This window comes from Protomyctophum bolini (genome assembly GCF_963924005.1).
Source record: "Protomyctophum bolini genome assembly, chromosome: 18".
NCBI classification, from domain to species: Eukaryota; Metazoa; Chordata; class Actinopteri; order Myctophiformes; family Myctophidae; genus Protomyctophum; species Protomyctophum bolini.
This window is the reverse complement of record NC_137879.1, coordinates 25,559,523-25,581,143: the sequence shown is the minus strand read 5'-3', so window position 1 is coordinate 25,581,143 and position 21,621 is coordinate 25,559,523. Positions and strand designations below refer to the sequence as shown.

Genomic DNA, 21,621 nt, shown 5'->3' with positions numbered 1-21,621 from the left:
TACTAAACTAACTAATACACACACAATTCTTACATGGCAGATGTAATATACATAATATGCATAACAACATAAACTAAAATACGCCATTGGGCCTGCATCAGGAGACCGGACATGGACCTACTTGAAGAGCTGAGATTGTCTTCTACTCCATGCTCTAGAAACAAACTGTGCCGTCTTAAATACTTCATGATTATATAACCACTCTAACTTCGGACCCAGAATAGTTCAGGTTTTTTGCCTCAAATAATGTGTATTCATGAAGCCATGCACACAGTTCTTATGCCACCACGTCTACAGTCTGTGTACATTCATAGAGTGAAACCTATTGTAGGTTTGCTAAGTATGCTCATAAATAATTATATTCTGCTGTGCAGAAGAGAAATATGCAGTGAAGTCAACATAGCCAGGAAAAGTTCAGCAATGATTTAAAACACAATGAGCATTAATGTATTCAGTTTTTTAAAACGGTACATTTGCAGGAGTGTCTATCCTTCCCTAGCACATTGATTGCAGGCCACTGCATTCCAATATAAAATGCTTTTCCATTAATATATACAGTGTCGGAACTTCAGCACCCAGCATCACGTCTTTGGAGGCATTTCGATTCGGGCTACTTTGGCATGTACTGTAGCTAGATGACTTCTGTCTGACAGACAGTGGTAAACCTGATTAATTATGCATGCTGCCGAGCATCCAAAGCGTTCAGTAAAACCTGGAGGAAACTGTCATCATTTACACCAGGGAGTAGATTCATTGATTGATTGATTGTGTTATCAACGAAAAGGGTCAAATGTACACAATGATGACAGTTATAATAATTTCGGTAACATGAAGGTAAATAAATGTTATATTCTTTGGATACAAAACCAATTTGTTTACATTTAAGCTCTACATATATTCTTATTGTAGTATTTATTCAGTAACAGGAGGTCTCCAGCTCTTTAGAAAATAGACGGTGCAACCAAGGGGCCAGCTATGCACTCCAATGTTGAAGCGCTGGGCCCTAGTGGTAAGAGGAAGGACTGCAGGCGGACCCGTGTATTCTTGACGAGGAAACCCCGTGCAACCGAGCGCCCAATGTAAAGCCCAGGTGCACTCTGGGTGCACTTCCGCATTTGGACACCAAAATTTGGTGTCCAAAATCCAAATGCGGAAGTGAAATGCTGAATCAGCGAAAAGACGGTACTTCCGGCAGCCTTCCGGGTGCTTCAAAACGCCACTGAGCAACTTCCACTGACATGAATAGCGGAGGGGGCGGAGCTTCGCGCTAGTTTAGTCTCTATCCTTTTAATACTCTATGGGTGCAACCCATGTTTTGCCATTTCTGCATGCATCGACTAACCTACTGTACATGAGCAAGATTAACCCATTCCATTCCATCCAAGTCCCTCTCCTATATCAACATCCAACACTTCTCAAAACCATTGGTGTAAAGTAACCAAGTATGTTTACTCAAGTACTGTACTTAAGTACAATTTTGAGGTATTTGTACATTACTCCACTTTCTACTCCACTACATCTCAGAGGCAAATATTGTACTTTTAGTCCAATACAATTATTTGAGAACTTTAGATAGTTACTTTGTAGATTTAGATTATTATTACAAAACATACATTACCCACTTGAAAATCCACAAGATCCACAAGTTCACAATGGGTCAAGATGCGTTGCATTGTGAGCTTGTATATCTGCTACTTTCGAAAGATTGCATTTCATACCATGCACCACAAAACTGGAATAACATTCCATAGATTGCCTAGAATTTAAATGAGCTGTGTTATTTAAAAAAGGCATCAAAGGTGGGAGTATTTGTTATACGTATGCTCCTTTATCTTTATTATTCGATTTTCCTTTGATCTATTTTAATTGTATTTTCTAACTCTTTTTAAAGTGTAGGCCTACTGTTGGTACTCTGATTGTAGTTATTCTGTAAAGCACTTTGAGTTTCCTTGGTGTATGAAAGGTGCTGCATAAAATATAATTGCCTTGCCTTGATAATAATATTATAACGGTAATATTAAAGAAAAGTAAAAGTTTTCCCACATTACATTTCCCATTAAAACCATGATTCAAGTTCCACTGATCTAAGCCGGAACATGATTTATTGATCATTGTGTGTGTGTGTGTGTGTGTGTGTGTGTGTGTGTGTGTGTGTGTGTGTGTGTGTGTGTGTGTGTGTGTGTGTGTGTGTGTGTGTGTGTGTGTGTGTGTGTGTGTGTGTGTGTGTGTGTGTGTGTGTGTGTGTGTGTGTGTGTGTGTGTGTGTGTGTGTGTGTGTGTGTGTGTGTGTGTGTGTGTGTGTGTGTGTGTGTGTGTGTGTGTGTGTGTGTGTGTGTGTGCGTGTGAACGCTTTCCTGCGCAGACATCATCCTGAACTTCCGCACCACCTTCGTAAGCCAGTCGGGTCAGGTGGTGTACAACTCCCGCTCCATCTGCATCCACTACGCCACCACCTGGTTCTTTGTGGATCTGGTGGCCGCGCTGCCCTTTGACCTGCTCTACGCCTTCAACATCACAGTGGTGGGTATCCTTATCCTTTGAACAGGCATAACTCATGCCTCGTCTGTCTGTATAGCGTACGAACAGCTGCAATGAACTACTGTTGAGTCACTGTTGAGCTGTCTAAAAGGGCCATTCACACTTGTGTTGTTGAGCAGCCTGCGGTCCAGTTCACACGGGTGTGATTTTTCATATTGTTTGGTCCCGACTTATCGCTGCTTGCAGCAATTTCTTTCCCTTTTTTTCCTACTAACAGAGTATCTCTGCATTGCAGTATTGATGCTTTTGACAGGCTGTCACATCATCAATTTAAAGGTGTAAAGGAGAGTGGGTGAAATCATTTTTAGTGTAAGCTAGTGAAGCTACACACTAGGAGTAGAAGAATGGAACCGTTTTGGACATAATCGTATTATCATATTATGAGGTTTCCACTTGACAGAGACGATGTATTAAATATATCGTCATAATTTGTTCTAAACGATTGCTCTATTTCACAGTGTCAGTGTCGAGTAAGAGTAGTGGAATTAGCCGATTAACAAGCTTTGTTCTATTTTTGCTATTCATAAAAACCTTTGAAAGTGTAAGTGGTTGAGTATGTGTGGGTTTTTTAATATTGAACCAATGGAAAGTATTACAGTAACAAGAGATTGCGACTAATTAACTACATTGGATCCATTTTCCGCCCAGTTTCTAGGAAATTATAGTATTCACCTGCAATCATATATACTTTGCATTAAGTGGTAGTACCAATGGGAATATGAGATAATATAAGAGTGACATGGGGGACAGCTAGGGCTCAATGCCTTTTCAGCAGCCTGATGGCCTGGCTGTCTTCAGGGCTTGACAGAATAGAAAGCATCGTGTTACACATTATCATGTTAAGCCACATGTTTGCACCACAATTGCACCACAAATTACTAATAAATTGAACCACACCACGCCAACCCACATGGAGTTGACAGAGACACACACACACACACACACACACACACACACACACACACACACACACACACACACACACACACACACACACACACACACACACACACACACACACACACACACACACATATTCTTTGATGGGATCCAGTACAAAGATAGCCAATCTACAAGCTCACAACATGCCACAACGCATTCCAATGCGGCGCAGCACGCTTGTATATTGTCTGTTTTTGAAAACGACAGAATTAAATAGAAAGATATAAACTAATATTTCTAACGAAAAAGCAGGCAAAGCCGAAATCCTTGCTTGTCCTTGAATGGTATCAAACGTAGCTCTATCCAAAGGCATTTTTTTCCAAAATTTGCAAACGATTGCTGCTGGGCCCTCGAATTATATGAAAAAAAGAATTTAAAAGTACTAAGTGCCAGTGGCAATAAGAACGTATTTCTGCTGTTTGCGCGACTTGTCGTCTGAGCAGGCTGCAGCCGCTCAGCAGTATAGCAGTTCAATGACTCAGTTACTTTAATGACTATAGCCAACACTAGTCTGCCAGCCACTGTCCTGTCCTCAGATATTTTCATTTGATCTTCTCCAAGGTGTGTGTGTGTGTGTGTGTGTGTGTGTGTGTGTGTGTGTGTGTGTGTGTGTGTGTGTGTGTGTGTGTGTGTGTGTGTGTGTGTGTGTGTGTGTGTGTGTGTGTGTGTGTGTGTGTGTGTGTGTGTGTGTGTGTGTGTGTGTGTGCTCGCGCAATCGCACATGCGTGTAGTGAAACTGTAGCCAATGGGTGCGTTCGGAAATGCGCACCGGGAATGTGGTCAGTTTGTTGAGTGTGGTGGGCGGTGACGTCACAGAGTGCGTTCAGTGTGCCTTATTTACGAATGACCACAGCTGTGACGCATTCACACAAATCATACCGGACAACCCCAGCTTCAGGGTAGGGTCACTCAGTGCGGTCACTCGGCACACCCGGTGCGCACCGAGTGCACTGAATAAACGAACGACACGAGAGCACACCAGTGCGTTCAGTGCGCATTTCCGAACGCACCCTATATGTCTCACCTTAAACAATCCAAAAGGCATCCAGTTTCCAGAACATATTTCGCTTTCCTTTCTCTCTGCTTCTTTTAATGTACACAATAACATTTTTGTTGTTCCTTTCCCTTCTGGTTATTACCCTGCCACTGCCTGGAGGGTACTATTTCTTTTTTCATCCAATTTGTCCGTTTGTTAGCTGTTTTATGGGAAAACGGCTGCAAGGGAAGACTTGAAACTTTCAAGAAATGTGCTCAATGGCCCCTTTCTTATTACCTGATTAATTTGGGTATAATTGGTATCAGCGTACTCTACATATTTCCATATAATTACAGACTGTTTAAATATAGTGACATTTTTACTATCATCGACTAATGGGAAGGCATGTACATGTACATTCGGCTTTCATTTGGTGACCGTGAAATTTCAAACTCAATGTCATCCAGGGGTGACATTGTTGTGCTTGGCAGTTGGCATCTCTGCCTACAAATCCCATTTCCCAATAGAGACTGATAATATCTCAAACGGACCCAAACTGAATTTCTCTTCCACTCTTCCGTTCCTTCTTCCAGGGGTCATCGCTGGCTTGTGGTGGACATTTTTGTCAAAATATTGTTTTTACCACAATAGAAAATGAGTGGACAATAATATCATATGCTAGCCCTGAATGACCATAGCAGCTCTGTAACTCTTGACTGTTCAAATGGGCCCTTATGGGTCCATTTGGTTCCATTTGTTAGAGTTAAGGGGTCGTCAGACTGCAGATGGAAACTTTGCGTGCTCACTGCTTGTTGTTCCACCACTGCAGACGTCCCTGGTCCACCTCCTGAAGACGGTGCGTCTGCTCCGGCTGCTGCGCCTGCTGCAGAAGCTGGACCGCTACTCGCAGTACAGCGCCATGGTGCTGACCCTGCTCATGTCCATGTTTGCCCTGCTGGCCCACTGGATGGCCTGCATCTGGTACATCATCGGACGCAAGGAGATGGAGGTCAACGACTCGGACACCTGGGACATAGGTGGGTGATGGGACAGGCTAGCTAGGACACCTGGGACATAGGTGGGTGATGGGACTGGCTAGCTAGACTGCGACTATCCATTATTTATCAGTGGTGTGAAGTAAACCAAGTACTGTACTTTAAACTGTAGTTTACCTGGGACCGACGCATTCTCACTCCCAACTCGTTGCGTCACGTGGTCAGGACCAATTGGCATGACTTTTTTTATACACTTGGTAGTGGGAAGCTCTTTAGTGTCATTTTCCAACAAGTCCAATACTGTGCTGACATGTGGCTGATGACGGAATGTGAGAACAAAGGCACTGTTGCCACACGCTTACGCCCTGTTATATACTTCATCGCGTGACTGTGTTGTGCTGCTTGCGCAAAAAGACGATCTTGATGTTATATCTAGTTTTAGTTTTTTAGAAGAAAAAATAAGGGAAAATGTGCCCAAAAAGGGATCACCAGGTTCAAAGTGGTTGAAAACATTGAAAACAAGAGAATAACATTGAACAGAAGGCAGTTCTGACGAGAATCACTTACGATAAATAGTACGCTTGCTATGGAAAAGGGTGCCCTCGGCACCATCATCGGACATGTAAGGTACCTGACCAGGCATGAAAATATCATATTAATAGTTGGCAGTGAGAATGTGGCACGTGCCGGAGGACAAGAGGTTGGAGCCAAGGGTTGTCATTTTATTTTCCAGTCCCATGCGACCATTGTTCCGGGTACTGTATATTGACAAAATTAAATGAGAAAGAAAAGGCAATGTCACTGTGTCCTTATGTGGTTGACATGCTGACTGGCAGAGACACCAGGGTTGTATTTGCTCAATAAAAAGATAAACGGGAATGTTTGCAGTTGAGACTAGCCTGACACTTTTCATTTTGTTTTACTTCATTATTCAGACTGAAAGCCCTTCCCACAACAGCAGTTTCTGGGATGGGGTTGCCAGAGTGGCAGTCTTTAGCAACTGGTTCACACCAACCAATCAAAATGTGGCTTAATGAACGTAAAGTTGATGATTTTGCAATAGAGGGCTATGAATTGTATGCTGTCAACAGGACCAATAGAAGAGCAGGGGGCGTTGCCCTTTATGTTGACACAAACCTGAAATGCAATGTGGTTCAGAGAATGACAACAACCATAGAAAATATAATGGAATGCCTAACCGTTGAAATTATTGTGGAAAAGGGAAAAAACATAATAATAACCTGCGTGTATAGAACTCCGGGGTCTGACATAAATCAATTTACAGATATCATAGTTGGGATGTATGATAATCTAAATAATAGCAAGGTGGCCTTTCTTTGTGGGGATACAAATATTGACCTGATTAATTCACACGGGAACAAAAAAATTACTGAATTTACTGATGCAATGTTTAGTATTGGCCTACACCCTCTGATAACCAAACCAAGCAGAATAACAACAAATAGCGCAACCTTAATAGACAACATATTCACAAATGAAATTGATAAAGAGCTAGTGAGTGGACTGTTGATTAATGACATTACTGATCATTTACCAATTTTTGCTATAATTCAGAACGACTATATACATGTTGCAGACAAGAAGCCCCATGAAATATTTGCACGTCTCAAAACAAAGGAAACTATGAATACATTTAAAGAGGAATTGAGGTTACAGGATTGGGAAGAAGTCTATGTAGAGGACCCTGATAAAGCCTATATTGCTTTCTTGTCTACATTTACAAAACTATTTGAGAAATGTTGCCCATTAACAAAAATTAGGAGGAAGAACAAATACAATGAAAAACCATGGATTACACGAGGGCTGCAAAATGCATGTAAGAAAAAAAATACATTATATAAGAGATATCTAAAAACCAGAAGAGAAGAAGATGAAATTAAATATAAAAGATATAAAAACAAACTGATAAACATTTTGAGAAAAAAAAAAAAAGACTACTATAGTAAACTGCTGGAATTAAACAGAACCAATATCAAAGGGACATGGAAAGTGATAAACGAAATAATTAAAAAAAGAAAAGGAAATGTTGAACTTCCAAACTACTTTATTAAAAATCAAGATGAAATTGTAAATGACAGAAAAGAGGTCGCTGATGAGTTCAATGAGTATTTTGTAAATGTGGGTCCCAACTTAGCCAAAGGCATTGGTGTACCTTGTGACAAGGGTGGCTTTGAAGAGGAAACTAGAAACGAACAAACCATGATTTTGAATAGAACAAACGAAAAGGAAGTGATGGACATAGTAAGTGAATTTAAGAACAAGAAATCACTTGACTGCAACGAAATTGACATGTCCATAGTCAAGTCAGTAATTGAATACATTGTCAAACCTTTAACACATATCTGTAATCAGTCCTTTTTGACAGGAATATTTCCACAGAGTATGAAGATAGCCAAAGTAATTCCTATTCACAAGAACGGAGATAAGCACTTATTTTCTAACTATAGACCAGTATCTTTACTTCCCCAATTTTCAAAAATTTTGGAAAAAATGTTTGTAAAAAGACTTGATAACTTTATTGAAACAAATAAATTATTAAGTGACCACCAGTATGGTTTTCGAGCCAATCGATCAACCTCACTAGCAGTAATAGAACTGGTAGAGAACATAGCAACTGCGGTTGACAACAATGAGTACACAGTGGGGGTCTTTATTGATCTAAGCAAAGCATTCGACACAATAGATCATGATATACTACTAAAGAAATTACAGAATTATGGCATTAGAGATGTAGCATACAAATGGATGAGAAGCTATCTTGAAAATAGGCATCAGTTTGTCAATATCAATAATGTCAACTCAAAACCAGGGAAAGTCCTCTGTGGGGTACCCCAAGGCTCGGTGGTGGGCCCAAAGCTTTTTATTCTCTATATAAATTATATCCATAAAGCATTAAACCGGCTACAATTTGTTAATTTTGCAGATGACACAACTTTACTTTGCTCTGGAAAAAAAATGAATGAACTATTGGATACAGTCGAAGGGGAGTTGAAAAATTTAAAGAAATGGTTTGATATAAATAAGCTATCACTGAATGTAAGCAAAACAAAATTTATTGTGTTTGGAAACCGTACAATCAGTGAGGACATCAAACTCAGGATTGACTCAGTAGAAATAGAAAGAGTGTGGGAGAACAAATTCTTGGGAGTAATCATTGACAATAAACTAAATTGGAAACCTCATATAAAGTATATAAAAGCAAAAATATCTAAATCTATTGCAATACTGCACAAAACTAAACATATCCTGGACCAGAAATCATTATATATCCTGTACTGCTCATTCATTACCCCATATATTACATACTGCGCTGAAGTCTGGGGCAACACCTATACAACCAATACAAACTGTATCACCCTACTGCAAAAAAAAGCCATAAGGATCATAAATGGGGTTGATTATATTCACCCCACCAATTAATTATTTATTAAATGCCGTACGCTGAAATTTAAGGATTTAGTTGAATTTAAAACATTAGAGATACTGCTTAGAGCCAAAATGAAAACACTTCCAGACTGTATCCAAGGGTTGTTCACAATGAGAGAGAGCTGTTATTCACTCAGAGGTAAATGTATGTTTAAACAAAAAAAAGAAAGGATCAACGTGAGAAGTAATTGTATAACGATAAAGGGAGTGAAGCTGTGGAACAGATGTGATGAGGAATTCAAAGACTGTGTAGCTAAGGATAAATTTAAGAAGGTATTCAAAAAAAAAGTATTAAATAGCTATACAGAGTAAAGGAACTACTACTTCATGCTACTACTGTGACTTTTATTAGCATATTGTTCTTTTTTTTTGTTTTTGTTTTTGCTTGTTTATTCAGAAAGAAGAAGAGAAAAAAAAAATGATTGAAAAGAAACATGAATATTGCACTGTTCAGTAGAAATGTTGTTTGAGGACCTGTAAAAGGGATGTACATATATTTTTACATTTGTAATTTTTTAATTTAATGGACCAAAGGGTAGACGTAATAAGCCTAGGCTTCAGTCTATACCTTTTTTTTTTTCCAGAATAAGAAAATGAAAAAAACTGATGAACTAAGAATGTTTTGTATGGAAAGAAAAAACAAACTAATAAACTAAACTAAACTAAATAGTAACAAAGCAGATGACGTTGTTGTCAAAGTGGCTAATCCGGTTGCAAACACAGTCAAATATGTTGTTTCTTTAAAGAAACTATGTATCATAAGGCGCTTTAATTAATAGCCAGATCGGTGCGGTCGCAAATAGGGGCAGCCATGTTTGTTGTCATCGAGTTGAAACAGCGCTGATTGGCCGTAGCCATGGACAGGTATCAGATTTTCAACCAAGGCTGCCATAGAGTCACCAGACCTGAATTGCCCAGAACATATTTTTAATGGGCATGGCTAGCGATTCAGGGGCTGGAAATGGAGACCGATTAAGTCATAACTTCTGGTAACATCTGGGTCATTGTTCAGTCTTAACTGGCCACGTAGGCCGGACCCTAACCTCAGTCAGTCGGACTAACGGGATGTCGGACTTATGGGCAGTCCCACTTCTAAGAGTAGGCCAAGATAAAACACACACAGGATATATGGCTTTGATGGGATTTCATATACTGCAACAGCAGGAGGTAGCATGTGGCTCGGTCCAGAACAAAGTTATTTTACACTTTCTCTGGGCAGAGGGAGAAGGTTTTTGATCTAAAACTGCTCCAACGTTCCCTCTCTCCGGAAGGGACAGCATTAATATATAGCAGCTGGTTGCAGAGGTCAGTGGATATTTCTTCATATACCGTTATAGAGTCTCATAGGAATTGAACCTTAACATGTCATTAATGACTACATAAAGTAGCCCCCGCACTGCCGTGGACTCCTGGAGATCTGGACGTGAAGCATAGCGTTTGAGTCAGACTCCTTACAGAGCGAGCAGATCGTCTACTTGTTTTAAATTAATGGCAGCCAGCAAAGCGCGAGCACATGGCGAAATGAGGAGATTAGTTTTTTGCCCACTTGGACCTTGGCTATAAATAGTTATGGGCTAACGCCACGGGAAGCTTGCACTGCGCCGACCGTACACGGCAGCCTGGTCAGGCCTCGGGGCTCTAATGATATCGGATCAAAAGTCTCGCATGTTGAGACTGAGCATGTTTTCTGCTGGTGTTGCTGCTTAGACATGCTTTAACAAGCAGGTCAGTAAGGACTGTCTTTTCTTATTTCTGACCTTTAGCAGCGGCTGTGTGTAAACAGACTAAATACCAAGCGCTTGCGGTAAATACTGCACAGTATATTGTAGTGTACATATAATTATACCAAATCCCCAAAATGTTTTCCTTACATCCGACACAAATAAACAGAGACATCCCACCCATGCATAATTTCATGCATGCACGCACGCACGCACACACGCACTCGCGCACACACACACACACACACACAAACAATATTGTGTGTGTGTGTGTGTGTGTGTGTGTGTGTGTGTGTGTGTGTGTGTGTGTGTGTGTGTGTGTGTGCACTCATGTGCATATGTTTGTGTGTTTGTCCACTGAGACATTAGGTCATACCTGCTAATTAGCTTGAAGCCTTTATTCATCCCCGGCGGACACAATCTAATTTGGCCCTGTCCCACGCAGGCAGCCATGCCACTCTCCTGACTCCGACTCCGTCTGTGGTTGGCTGGTATAGCTGCAGGCCAGCTGGCCTGCTGCCAGCCTCCTCCAGCTCAGTGCTTCCCAGCCCCTCCTCCTTTCTTACTTCTGAGAAAACCCCCCCTGTCCCCCCGGCCCCACAGACACGTTTAAATGGAATGATTATATCACAATGACGCTACTGTACATGTGGGAGTTGGTACAGGTCACAGGTTTTCAAAGCGGGGGCTGAGGACCCCAGGGAGGCTGCCAGGGGGTGCCTGGAGGGGCCAATTGGTGCCGTGAGGAAAGAGGAAGAGGAAAAGGAGAAAATTAGGAAATTCTAATAATTCATACCGGTGTTTATATACTACATATATTTGCAGTGCACAAGATTGCCGCCCTGGTGCACTGCAAGTAATGTCTTCTATATGCTGCATATCACCCCCACCATCAACCCTCTCTTTTGGGTCACTTTCCACTGTACTAGAGCAGCAATGTCTGAAAAACTAACTTTTAGTTGCGTTTGAGTCAGATGATGCTAGCGTTTCTCTCCTTCGTTGCACACACTAGGAACAGATTTGGAGTAACTTGTTAAATGTTGGTCATTTACAGACGGCAGATGTTTCAGGCAGCTAGAACTGTAACCTTCTAACTCTAACCCCCCTGCCCCCCCCTCTCTCTCTCTCTCTCTCTCTCTCTCTCTCTCTCTCTCTCTCTCTCTCTCTCTGTGTCTCTCTCTCTGTGTCTCTCTCTACCCAAGGCTGGCTACACGAGCTAGGCAAGCGCCTGGAGACTCCCTACGCCAACAGCACCATCGGCGGTCCTTCGGTTCGGAGCTCTTACATCGCTGCCCTCTACTTCACCCTCAGCAGCCTGACCAGCGTGGGCTTCGGCAACGTGTGCGCCAACACGGACGCCGAGAAGATCTTCTCCATCTGCACCATGCTCATAGGCGGTGAGTCTGGCGTCTTCGGGGCGTCCACCGCGCTCCCAGGCACCCTGGCACCGAGCACACCCTTGGCACCTGCCACCTCCGTTTTTTTTGCCACAGCGGAGGCGGAAGAACTCGGCCGGGGCGTACGTAGGTGGGCTGATTTGGCTGGCCTTCTGAGAGACAGCTTGTGGAAAAGGGTACACTGCTGTCTCTTAAAATCAATAAAGGGATTAATATTCAAAGCTGAGGAGGTGGTTATTAGTGCAACAGCCCAGAAGATAATCTGTGTATATGGTTTTCATTTTATCAAAAGAAGAAAAAAAGAAAATCCCCAGGACAACATGCTGTGCTGCAGCGGTTCCCACACTTTTCAGCTCAATAACCAAAAGATAAATATGATTTACCAAAACTGACCTAAAAATACATTATGATTTTAACACATGAGGCCTATATTCCCTTTTGTTTGGAAAGCACTGCTGTACTGTGCCTGCACAACCGCTGTATCATGTGGAACAGTGTCAAATTATTTCACTTCACTTTGTTTAATTTTGTTTCATGCCACCCTCACATTGTGAAAGACTATTGCTGTAATTAAACTTCATAATATTAACTGAGTTAATGACCTGTATTTCTTTCAGTTTGTTTGCATAACATAGACTTGAATGAATTTCAAAATGACTTCTCTCTCTCGTCTCGTGTAGCACTGATGCATGCCGTGGTCTTTGGCAACGTGACGGCCATCATCCAGCGCATGTACTCGCGCCGTTCACTGTACCACACACGCATGAAGGACCTGAAGGACTTCATCCGCGTGCACCGGCTGCCACAGCAGCTGAAACAGCGCATGTTGGAGTACTTCCAGACCACATGGTCTGTCAACAACGGCATCGATGCCAATGAGGTAGGGGCTCCAAGATTGCTTTTGAATGTTGCCATATTCTGTAAAACGGCAACATACTGTGCACTGTGCAGTCATGCCAAAACCTCAGTCTTTCTGAACATTTCATTTAACCACTTAAACCCTAGTGTATTTTCAGTTTTCTGTTATTGTGGGAAAAGCTTTTGCAGAAAATAAGCGATCGACTAGCATAAATCTGATAAAAAAAATATCGAAAATAGCAGATCTACCTATACCATCTCTCATTTGTGAGCTTGTAGATTTGCTACTTTCACTATTTTGTTTAGAAATGTTATTTTCACCTGGTGTGAATCAGTGTGATGGACAATATTTTTCAGCACTTGCCAACTAAGTGCCTGTGCCTTTCAACAGAACAGGTGTTATCATTTTAATAGTGCTGAAAACCAGGACAAAATCGGTAGTGGATGTTGGAAAGCGGGATGTTCTAGTGTTTTAGAGATATTTGTCATGAATCGGAACACCCCAGTGTGAAAAACTGGAATGCCTGGTCACCACCGTACAATAACAGTAATGATGATCAACTTCATTGTGCAAATACTGTACCAGTCTGCCTCTCACTGCCGTACCCGTACGGCATTTTTCACGTGTCATTCCCAGCTGCTCCACGACTTCCCCGACGAGCTCCGCGCGGACATCGCCATGCACCTCAACAAGGACATCCTCCAGCTGCCCGTCTTTGAGGGCGCCAGCCGCGGCTGCCTTCGCTCCCTCTCGCTCCACATCAAGACGTCCTTCTGTGCGCCCGGCGAGTACCTGATCCGGCACGGCGACGCCCTGCACGCCAACTACTTTGTCTGCTCCGGCTCCCTGGAGGTGCTCAAGGACAGCATGGTGTTGGCCATACTAGGTTGGTGTCAAGGATCAAACGCTCTCACAGGTGGGCGTTAACGGGTCCAAGAGGATGATGAGCTTATACATGACGATCTGTCAGCTGTCGTATGAGCCCTAGGCCTGATATGGCAGCTAATCAATCATTGATTGATTTGATTTGAAACAGTTTGCAGAATACGTAATAAGCACTACTCAATACAAAATCTGTGGACGACACCATAAAGCATTACACTTGTTTACAATAGGGTCCACCATTTTCAATTCAGCAGAATATTTAAAGACGTACAAAATACACTTCTATATGAGAAAAGAAAACAGGAAATCATAAAAGGAGGTAAAAAGGGAAAAGACATACAGTGAGGGGAAAGGGAGGTTGGGGGGGGACTCAGACTTATTTACGGGGGCCAATTTCGAAGTGCAGCCGTCCGTAGGTGTTCTTTGAGAGCGGTTTTGAAGGAGTCAAGGGATTCACATGTCTTAATGACTGTTGGTAGGGCGTTCCACATTTGTGTGGCATAGGAGCAAAATTTATTTAGTCCCTTGTTTGGGCCGAATCTGGGTTGCACATGGTTTGTTGAACTCCCTCTGGTGTTTTGGGTGTGGACTTCGTTGACATTAATTTAGACGGGTGCATGGGTATCTTGGTGGTGTAGTGAATCTTGTGGACCAGACCCATTGCAAGATGCTGTACTCTGTCGTCGACCCTAAGCCATTCCAACCTGTCAAAATGGGCAGGGGTGAGGTGGGTTCGGGGAGTGATGCCAAGTAGTAGCCTCAGTGGAAGTTAAGCCATATCTTCCATATAGGGGTGTAATACAGCAGCTGAAAGCTGACCATTCTGTGAAAGTGAAAGTGAAAGTGCCACCGTTCACAGACCTGAAGGAACTCACATTCAGCACACCAAATGCATTTGCTGTTGATTTCATAGTCCAATTCATGGCTGAGGAGTGAGGATACACTGGAGTTTATCCAGGTGCATAATGCTGCAATTCTACAAAAATGATGAAAAAATGATGAAAAATCAGAAATGTAATTGGACAGTGGTAGCCTAGAGCGTAAAGAAATAAAAAGTAACCAAAGGCAGGAGGTGAAGTACACAGGGCCTCAGGAGACACTCATTATTTCCACTATTTTACACACTGATTCTCATGAAAATAAGCTTATCTAGGCTAGGGAAAGGTTATTATTATTATTATAAAAAATTTGTTTTGATAGTTTTGATTAGTTCTTAAAGTGGATTTTCTGGTTGTTTCTTTGAAAAGGCTATAGTTTATTTTTATTGTAATATGTATTATTCAGGGACTTTCAGATTCGTCAAAATCTGAAAAATAAAATGTTATGACAAAGACAAAACGAAAGAACATTTACAGAAATTACAGTTACTTTTGTAAAGACACAATACCGTTTCAGTTAGTTAGTTACTTTTTTTTTTCTTTTTTGCTTTGCTTTGCTTTAGTTCAAGTAGAAAATCCTTTATTCCATAAAAAGCAAGGTTCAAAAACGCTGTTGACCTAACAGCGGGTTGCTTTGGGCCCCGTAGGTAAAGGGGATCTGATCGGCTCGGACCTGCCCCCAACTGACAAGGTCATCAAGACCAACGCGGACGTGAAGGCCCTGACCTACTGCGACCTGCAGTACATCTGCGTGCGCGGCCTCAGGGAGGTGCTGGATCTGTACCCTGAGTACGCCAGCGTGTTCTCCAACGACATCCACCAAAACCTCACCTACAACCTGCGCGAGGGCAGCCAGGATGAGGTAGGCCTACTGTAGCCATTGAGTGGCATGCACCAACGTGCATGCACGTGCACTTTTGTGTGGTCATGGAGGGTCCCATCATGGGCGGGGGGGGGGGGGGCATTTTGTACCTAAATATGCTGTGTAGACACACACACACACACACACACACACACACACACCTCTTATTAAGCACACAATTATTATCTGCTACAAAATGCAGTCTAAAACCTTAAATAGCCTTGTGAATAGAACATAACAGCCTTCAGTCGTTTGTCTTCTACTGTGCTTTTGTCGCTTCCCTTGACACTCGTTCCGCCTAAGTGACAAATCGAATAGAAGTCGTATTGATTTAGGCCGGGCGGGCAGTGTCCCCGACCGTGGCTGCCATGGGATTTGGAAGCAGCGTTGCACCATCAAAATTAATCATCGACACAAGTCTGTGACATGTGACATGTGACTCCTGGAAGATTCTCCATGCTGTCCATTCTGGAGGGTATACTTATTCCATGCATGATGTAATGTCTTACCGGTCGTTCATGTTGTTGCTCGGGGGGGGGGGATGTTGGGGGGGCGTCTGAGAAGAGCTTCCTTCATTTATTCTGTCTGATTGCAACACGAGGGATTGGACATTTGTGTCAGCCCCATGTGCTTTACCAGATGGTTTTCGGTCATCACATGGGATGCTGGCAGATGGGGCTGAAAGGTCTGGAAAACGATTAGAATGATATGGCCTGGAATGGAAAGATGTGAATACAATAAGAAGGTCTGGAATAGAATAGACTCAACTAGAAATGCACACTGTCGAGGTGCAAACTTGCGCGTTGCACACACGCAAGTTGCTATACATGGCCTACTTTTGCGCAAGCAGAGCGCAGAGTACTGCCGACCTACGAACTTACGATCAGCCCCTCTATAAAATATACATACCTGATACCTACCTTGAAGCGTACCTAAGTTACGTCACCATCAACAGCCAATAAGGGACCACCATTCTTACCGACATACATACATACATGTATACATACATGTATTCGTTACCTTTTACCCACACAACATTGAAAAACATCTTAATTACTTCACCATCAACATCCAATTATAGCCACGCATACCATGCATACCACTTTTGATCCAGCCGACCACAGTACTTGCACGCTCTGCTTGCGCAAGTAATTATCTATTTTATACTTGCACTATGATATAAAGAATGACCACAGAGGTTGCACCAGGCAAGGTTTTGGGGTTGAGATGCTCTTTTCCAGCCATCTGTTCAGTGGACTGCCAGGTATATGCAGCCAGGACTGCAGTGCAGCCGCTGCCCCTGACAGTGTGAAGGAGTGCTCTCTGCTCAGCGGACCCGCTGCCCGTTCTCCGCAGAAAGAGCTGCACAGGTGTCGACCACATCAGCACATTCTCCCTACCTCTCTCTCTCGGCTCCCATCTCTTTTTGATTTGATTTGATTTGATTTATTCAGCACAGTATAAAACAATACAAATAAATAGGAAATATTTAAAATTTATCCAAAAAAAATTAATAAAGGAAAGTGCTAGGAGGAGGCAAGAAGCCCAAGTCTAGAACAGTTCTTAGTTATTTACAGCATGACGGAAATTGATTGTTAATATGTTTCTATATTTATAATAATCTCTACACCCCCCCCCCTCTCTCTCCCCCCCCTCTCTCTCGCTCTCTATCGCTACCTCACACTCTCCCCTCCCCTCTCTCCGCCACATATTGGTTCATGTGGCGCACCCGTTATGCGATGCACAGCTAATCACAGCGCAGAATGACACACCTTCCAGCCAATCACAGCGCACAATACATGCAGGCGCTTTCCTTCCACACATTTCGTCCTCATATTTGGTCCTCAAATGTTGACGCAACATCTGTGTAAAAAGAACCACCACTCATCTGCTGATGAGAAAAATAATGGGAAGGCTCCGCACACTCAGATCTGCGTACAATCAAAGTATTTATTTTGCAAGCTTTCGGTCTGCTGACCTTCTTCAGGCATCTTCAGGACGCAACATCTAAAATTATTAATTATATGCACAGGTATCAAACACCCTGAACCTTGAACAACTCAAGCAAAACACTTATGACACGAAGGAGTCTTTTTAATAGGTTAAAAATTCAAATAACTAAGCCACTTGGTTATGTGGGGCACCAGTGTCATTAGTGTTCTATTAAGTGAATATTGATGCTCAATCTGTCTGGCTAATCAGTCTGCCTTGCTCCAGGGATAATGTCTCCTGATGAGGAGAATGTATCCCTGTGTCCAATAGAGTTATAATGATATAATTTCCCCATACAGTATGTAGTAGCACTACTACTGGCACATTCCGTGATGAGCATCCAACCAATGCTTCCAGCAAATCTGCAGGGGTTGATTGAAGGGTAAATTGAACAGGACAGCATTTTGTAGTGCAAACCTTGTATCTCCATATTTAAATTTCATATTTTTTTTAATGCCCTATGATGTGGGCTTTATAAATATTGAACCAATGAAAAGTATTGACAGGATCTGAGCTTGGGACAAAATAATAACAACATTGTATCGATTGGAACACAGGTTCTTTATTTCCCTTTTCCTGAAGCGGAAAACGGTTTCCACCACCAGGGAAGATTTGTTGGATTTTCTCTCTCATTGTTGCTGGCTTCCAAAGCACGCGTACACGTGCACGTTCTCTGTGGCATGTCCTTAGCGATAGCATGGCTTCTGGCACAGGGTACAGCATGTGATGGTCATAGATACTGTAGACAGATGCTATATATGTGCGTGTCAAATCCATTAAAGTCATGTTGTAAGCGGCAGCACACATTGAGCCTGACGGAAGGCCTCACGCTGTCACTGCTTCACGTGTCATCCCTCCAGCTGGTAATTGGGGCAAATTGCTAGTAATTTGCCCACATGCCGGCGGAAAGACTAATTCTCCTTGGAATCTTTTGCTGCTATCAATAGCAAAATGTAGTCACAATTATGGGATTCAGCTCAGATGGTCACTGGCATAAGGTCCGTTCAGATGTTAGCCTATGAGAAGCCACTGCCAATAGAAGACAATTGTGTGTACTTAAGGCTGGGTAATGTACAATATTAAATATCCATCACAATATTTTTGGACTATTGGTGCTTTAACAAAATGTCACAATGATAATCAATAACCATTGGTAATGCATATCTACACAACTAAGCGTTTAAAGGTAAATAATAGCAGCTACAACAGTCGGGTAAGTTCATAAAACTTTATACTGTAATACAGACTTTAAAAACAGAAAACCACCATATTAGGATATCCAAAACCCAAAACAACACCTAGGTTAATATCACAACATTGACATTGATATAATATAATATAAAACATATTGACCAACCTTACGTGTTGTGTATTGTGTTAAGTGTGGATGGATAAATTACCAAGATATATTTGTGGTACTTCAGGTCATAATCTGTCTTGTGTTATCTTTGTCATTGTAGGGTCACACCAGGTTTTCAAGGTCCCCCAGGCTTCCACATGTAAGTTTTTAATCACACTTAATTTCACAGCTGAAGGTAATATAAAAATTATATGATGTGTTTCATTTATGTGTTTCTGTATTCCAGCATGAAGTTAACTGTACGGGAGCTGTCCATGAGCTGGCACACAGTTCCACCTAAAATGACACACACCCTCACTTAGTGTTATTGCCTTCAGCTGTGTTTGCCTTTTAAACAACATTATTATTGCATGTGCCGTGAAGGTTGTGTTCTCTCTCATTCTGTCTGTATGACCATCTTTTTACTTTTTCCCACAAGAGAGGTGCTTCTTCCTAAACTCACCTGTCACTTCAAATAGATTAGTACTAGACCTCACTGTCACAGGGCCTGGTGACACACATCTGTTTAAACTATACATTTTTTTGTATGACTCTGACTCTATGTTGGATGACTCTATGACATAAAAAGGATCTACAAGCGTGTGCTTACGGATCTGTTTTGTATTTATTTATTTATTTTTCAAATTGAAATTTCTGAAAAATGTTCTCGTTAAATGTTTGCCCATAATGCATGCCCTGAATCGGAACCAGGGTTATAACCACACTTTATGTGTACTTAGTTGACCGGGGTCCCCCAATACTTTTTTCCCTCCTACAACAAATCTCTTTGGCTAAATAGCCGATGGACAAGCTCGCAAAGTGTCACAAGATCCGTTTTTTTTCACAGAATGTCACCCCAGAATAGGGACACCACTAGGGTTCTTCAAGTGGTTAATAATGTAGCCAGAGAGACCCCACAGCAGGATAGGTTGGGCATAATTCTTTCAAGGGTGTGTGCCTGTTTGTTCAAGGTAAACCCCTCCTGTTTTTTCTGGGCCATGTTGCTATCCTATCCTCTCTGGGAGGGTTCGTGCTAGGACTTCCCCTACAGGTTGTAACTCATTAGTATCGTTAGAGAAAGCTGCAGCTCCCTGGGGTTTGCTATCTAACTGGGTCAATAGCTGTCCTAATGGGGAGCCTTATGAGCTACTTTACCTCACCACATGTGTTCCTGTCATTATTATTACAATACTGTACAGTACAGTAGCCACTTCACGTCTGCCACCAAAGGTGACACTGTGCTATTTGCAGAAATAATGTGGGCGGGAGTTTGAAGTCTAATTCAGTTGCTGAATGAAGAACAATTTCCAATTCAATAAAATGAAGGGTCTGTCCATATTGATGTCCAATCTTGATGTTCAATCTCTCCATACACCGGGTAATTCAGATAATAATCAAATCCTTTGAGCGTACATTTGAGCCTACTTGTTTACGTTACAATAGTGAGTTGTCGAGACCTTTTGGGCATGCACGTACGCACACACACACACACACACACACACACACACACACACTCACACTCACACACTTATCCAACCCTTCTGTAGTATACAGACAAAAAGGTATATTAAAAAAAACCCTTGCAACGTAAACCCCTGTCTTCCAGAACACACGGCATTCTTCGGAGCACAAGCTCCCGTCCATCGTGGAGACCAAAGGCGACGCGGATACAGACGGAGAGTTCTTCCACGTCTCTCCGTCGGCGCGCTCCCGTCCCAACCTGCTGCTGCCCAGCCTGAGCAGCCCCGGCCGACGCACCTCCCTGGGCAACCTCCTGGGCGACGAGCTGCGCCAGTTCAATGCCCTGCGGCGCTGCCGCTCGCCCAACCTCAGCCGAGGCGTCCTGGGCAAGACCCCGTCCCACTCCCCGCAGTCGCAGTCCAAAGCGGACCACGGCGAACCCCCTCCAACGGGCCCGAGGCCCGTGGTGACCCCTAGCAGGCCAGATGATTCTGAAGGGGAGCAGAAGCCCTCTCAGCTGCTCATCCCGACCGTCACCTGCTTTGGACCTCCAGATCTTAGTCCCAGGTATGACAGTATTTTCTTATGTAACGTTTTGTAGATAAGAGACAGGAAATTGAGGTTGTTGAGATTACAAGCACACAGTCACATACAGTACCTGCTGTAGCTAGAAACATTTCGTAGCTGTCAGGCAGAAACCTCATATCTCAAGCACTTTTGTTCCATTTCCTGAAAAGTAACTGTGTTGGTCATACAAGGTTTCCACCTGACAGCGATGATATACAATAATACATAATAGCAATATACAATACAATATAGACCTACACTAGAGCAATATAAATAACATTATAAAACAGATTCATTTTTAATCTCGTAATCTGATTTATTGATAGGTGTGGTATAATAACCATTTACTATGGCTGTGAAGTCTAATGGTCTTTGTACAGTTCCATATCCCCCCACGGCTAAGAAAGAAATGTTAGGCTACTAACTAAGTGAATGTGAAACTGAAGGTGAACTTCGATCCCTGTGGAAAAGCTTAACAATGTGGAAGCTCTTCAATGCTGAAAACCAGAACTACTTAAGTGGATGGTGTGTGTGCACCGCATAATGTCAGCCGATCTCACTGCACTTGATTAAGTGAGCACCTTGTGGACCTTCCCCAGCTATCATCCATATTCATAATGTATCGCGTTGGCTATCTGAGGTGCTTCGGAGGTCTCAGGTGTCCAGTCAGCCAGACAGGCACCGGGGACGTTCTCCTCAGGTTAACCCCAGATGGGCGTCTGCCAGTGGCACGCTCTCGCGCCGTGGCATCTCCGCCGGTTGT

At 42.6% G+C, this 21,621-nt stretch overlaps 1 protein-coding gene across 1 annotated transcript in view; it reads left to right on the top strand.

The window, feature by feature from the left end:
* LOC308333035 (voltage-gated delayed rectifier potassium channel KCNH4-like) overlaps window positions 1-21,621 on the top strand; it is a 90,402-nt gene that overhangs the window by 58,159 nt on the left and 10,622 nt on the right. The window contains exons 10-17 of the mRNA XM_080789221.1: window positions 2,362-2,519; window positions 5,285-5,492; window positions 11,821-12,015; window positions 12,696-12,895; window positions 13,511-13,760; window positions 15,285-15,499; window positions 18,952-18,990; window positions 20,437-20,858. Of these exons, the coding sequence (XP_080645347.1) occupies window positions 2,362-2,519; window positions 5,285-5,492; window positions 11,821-12,015; window positions 12,696-12,895; window positions 13,511-13,760; window positions 15,285-15,499; window positions 18,952-18,990; window positions 20,437-20,858 (1,687 nt within the window). The remainder of the gene's footprint in view (window positions 1-2,361; window positions 2,520-5,284; window positions 5,493-11,820; window positions 12,016-12,695; window positions 12,896-13,510; window positions 13,761-15,284; window positions 15,500-18,951; window positions 18,991-20,436; window positions 20,859-21,621) is intronic.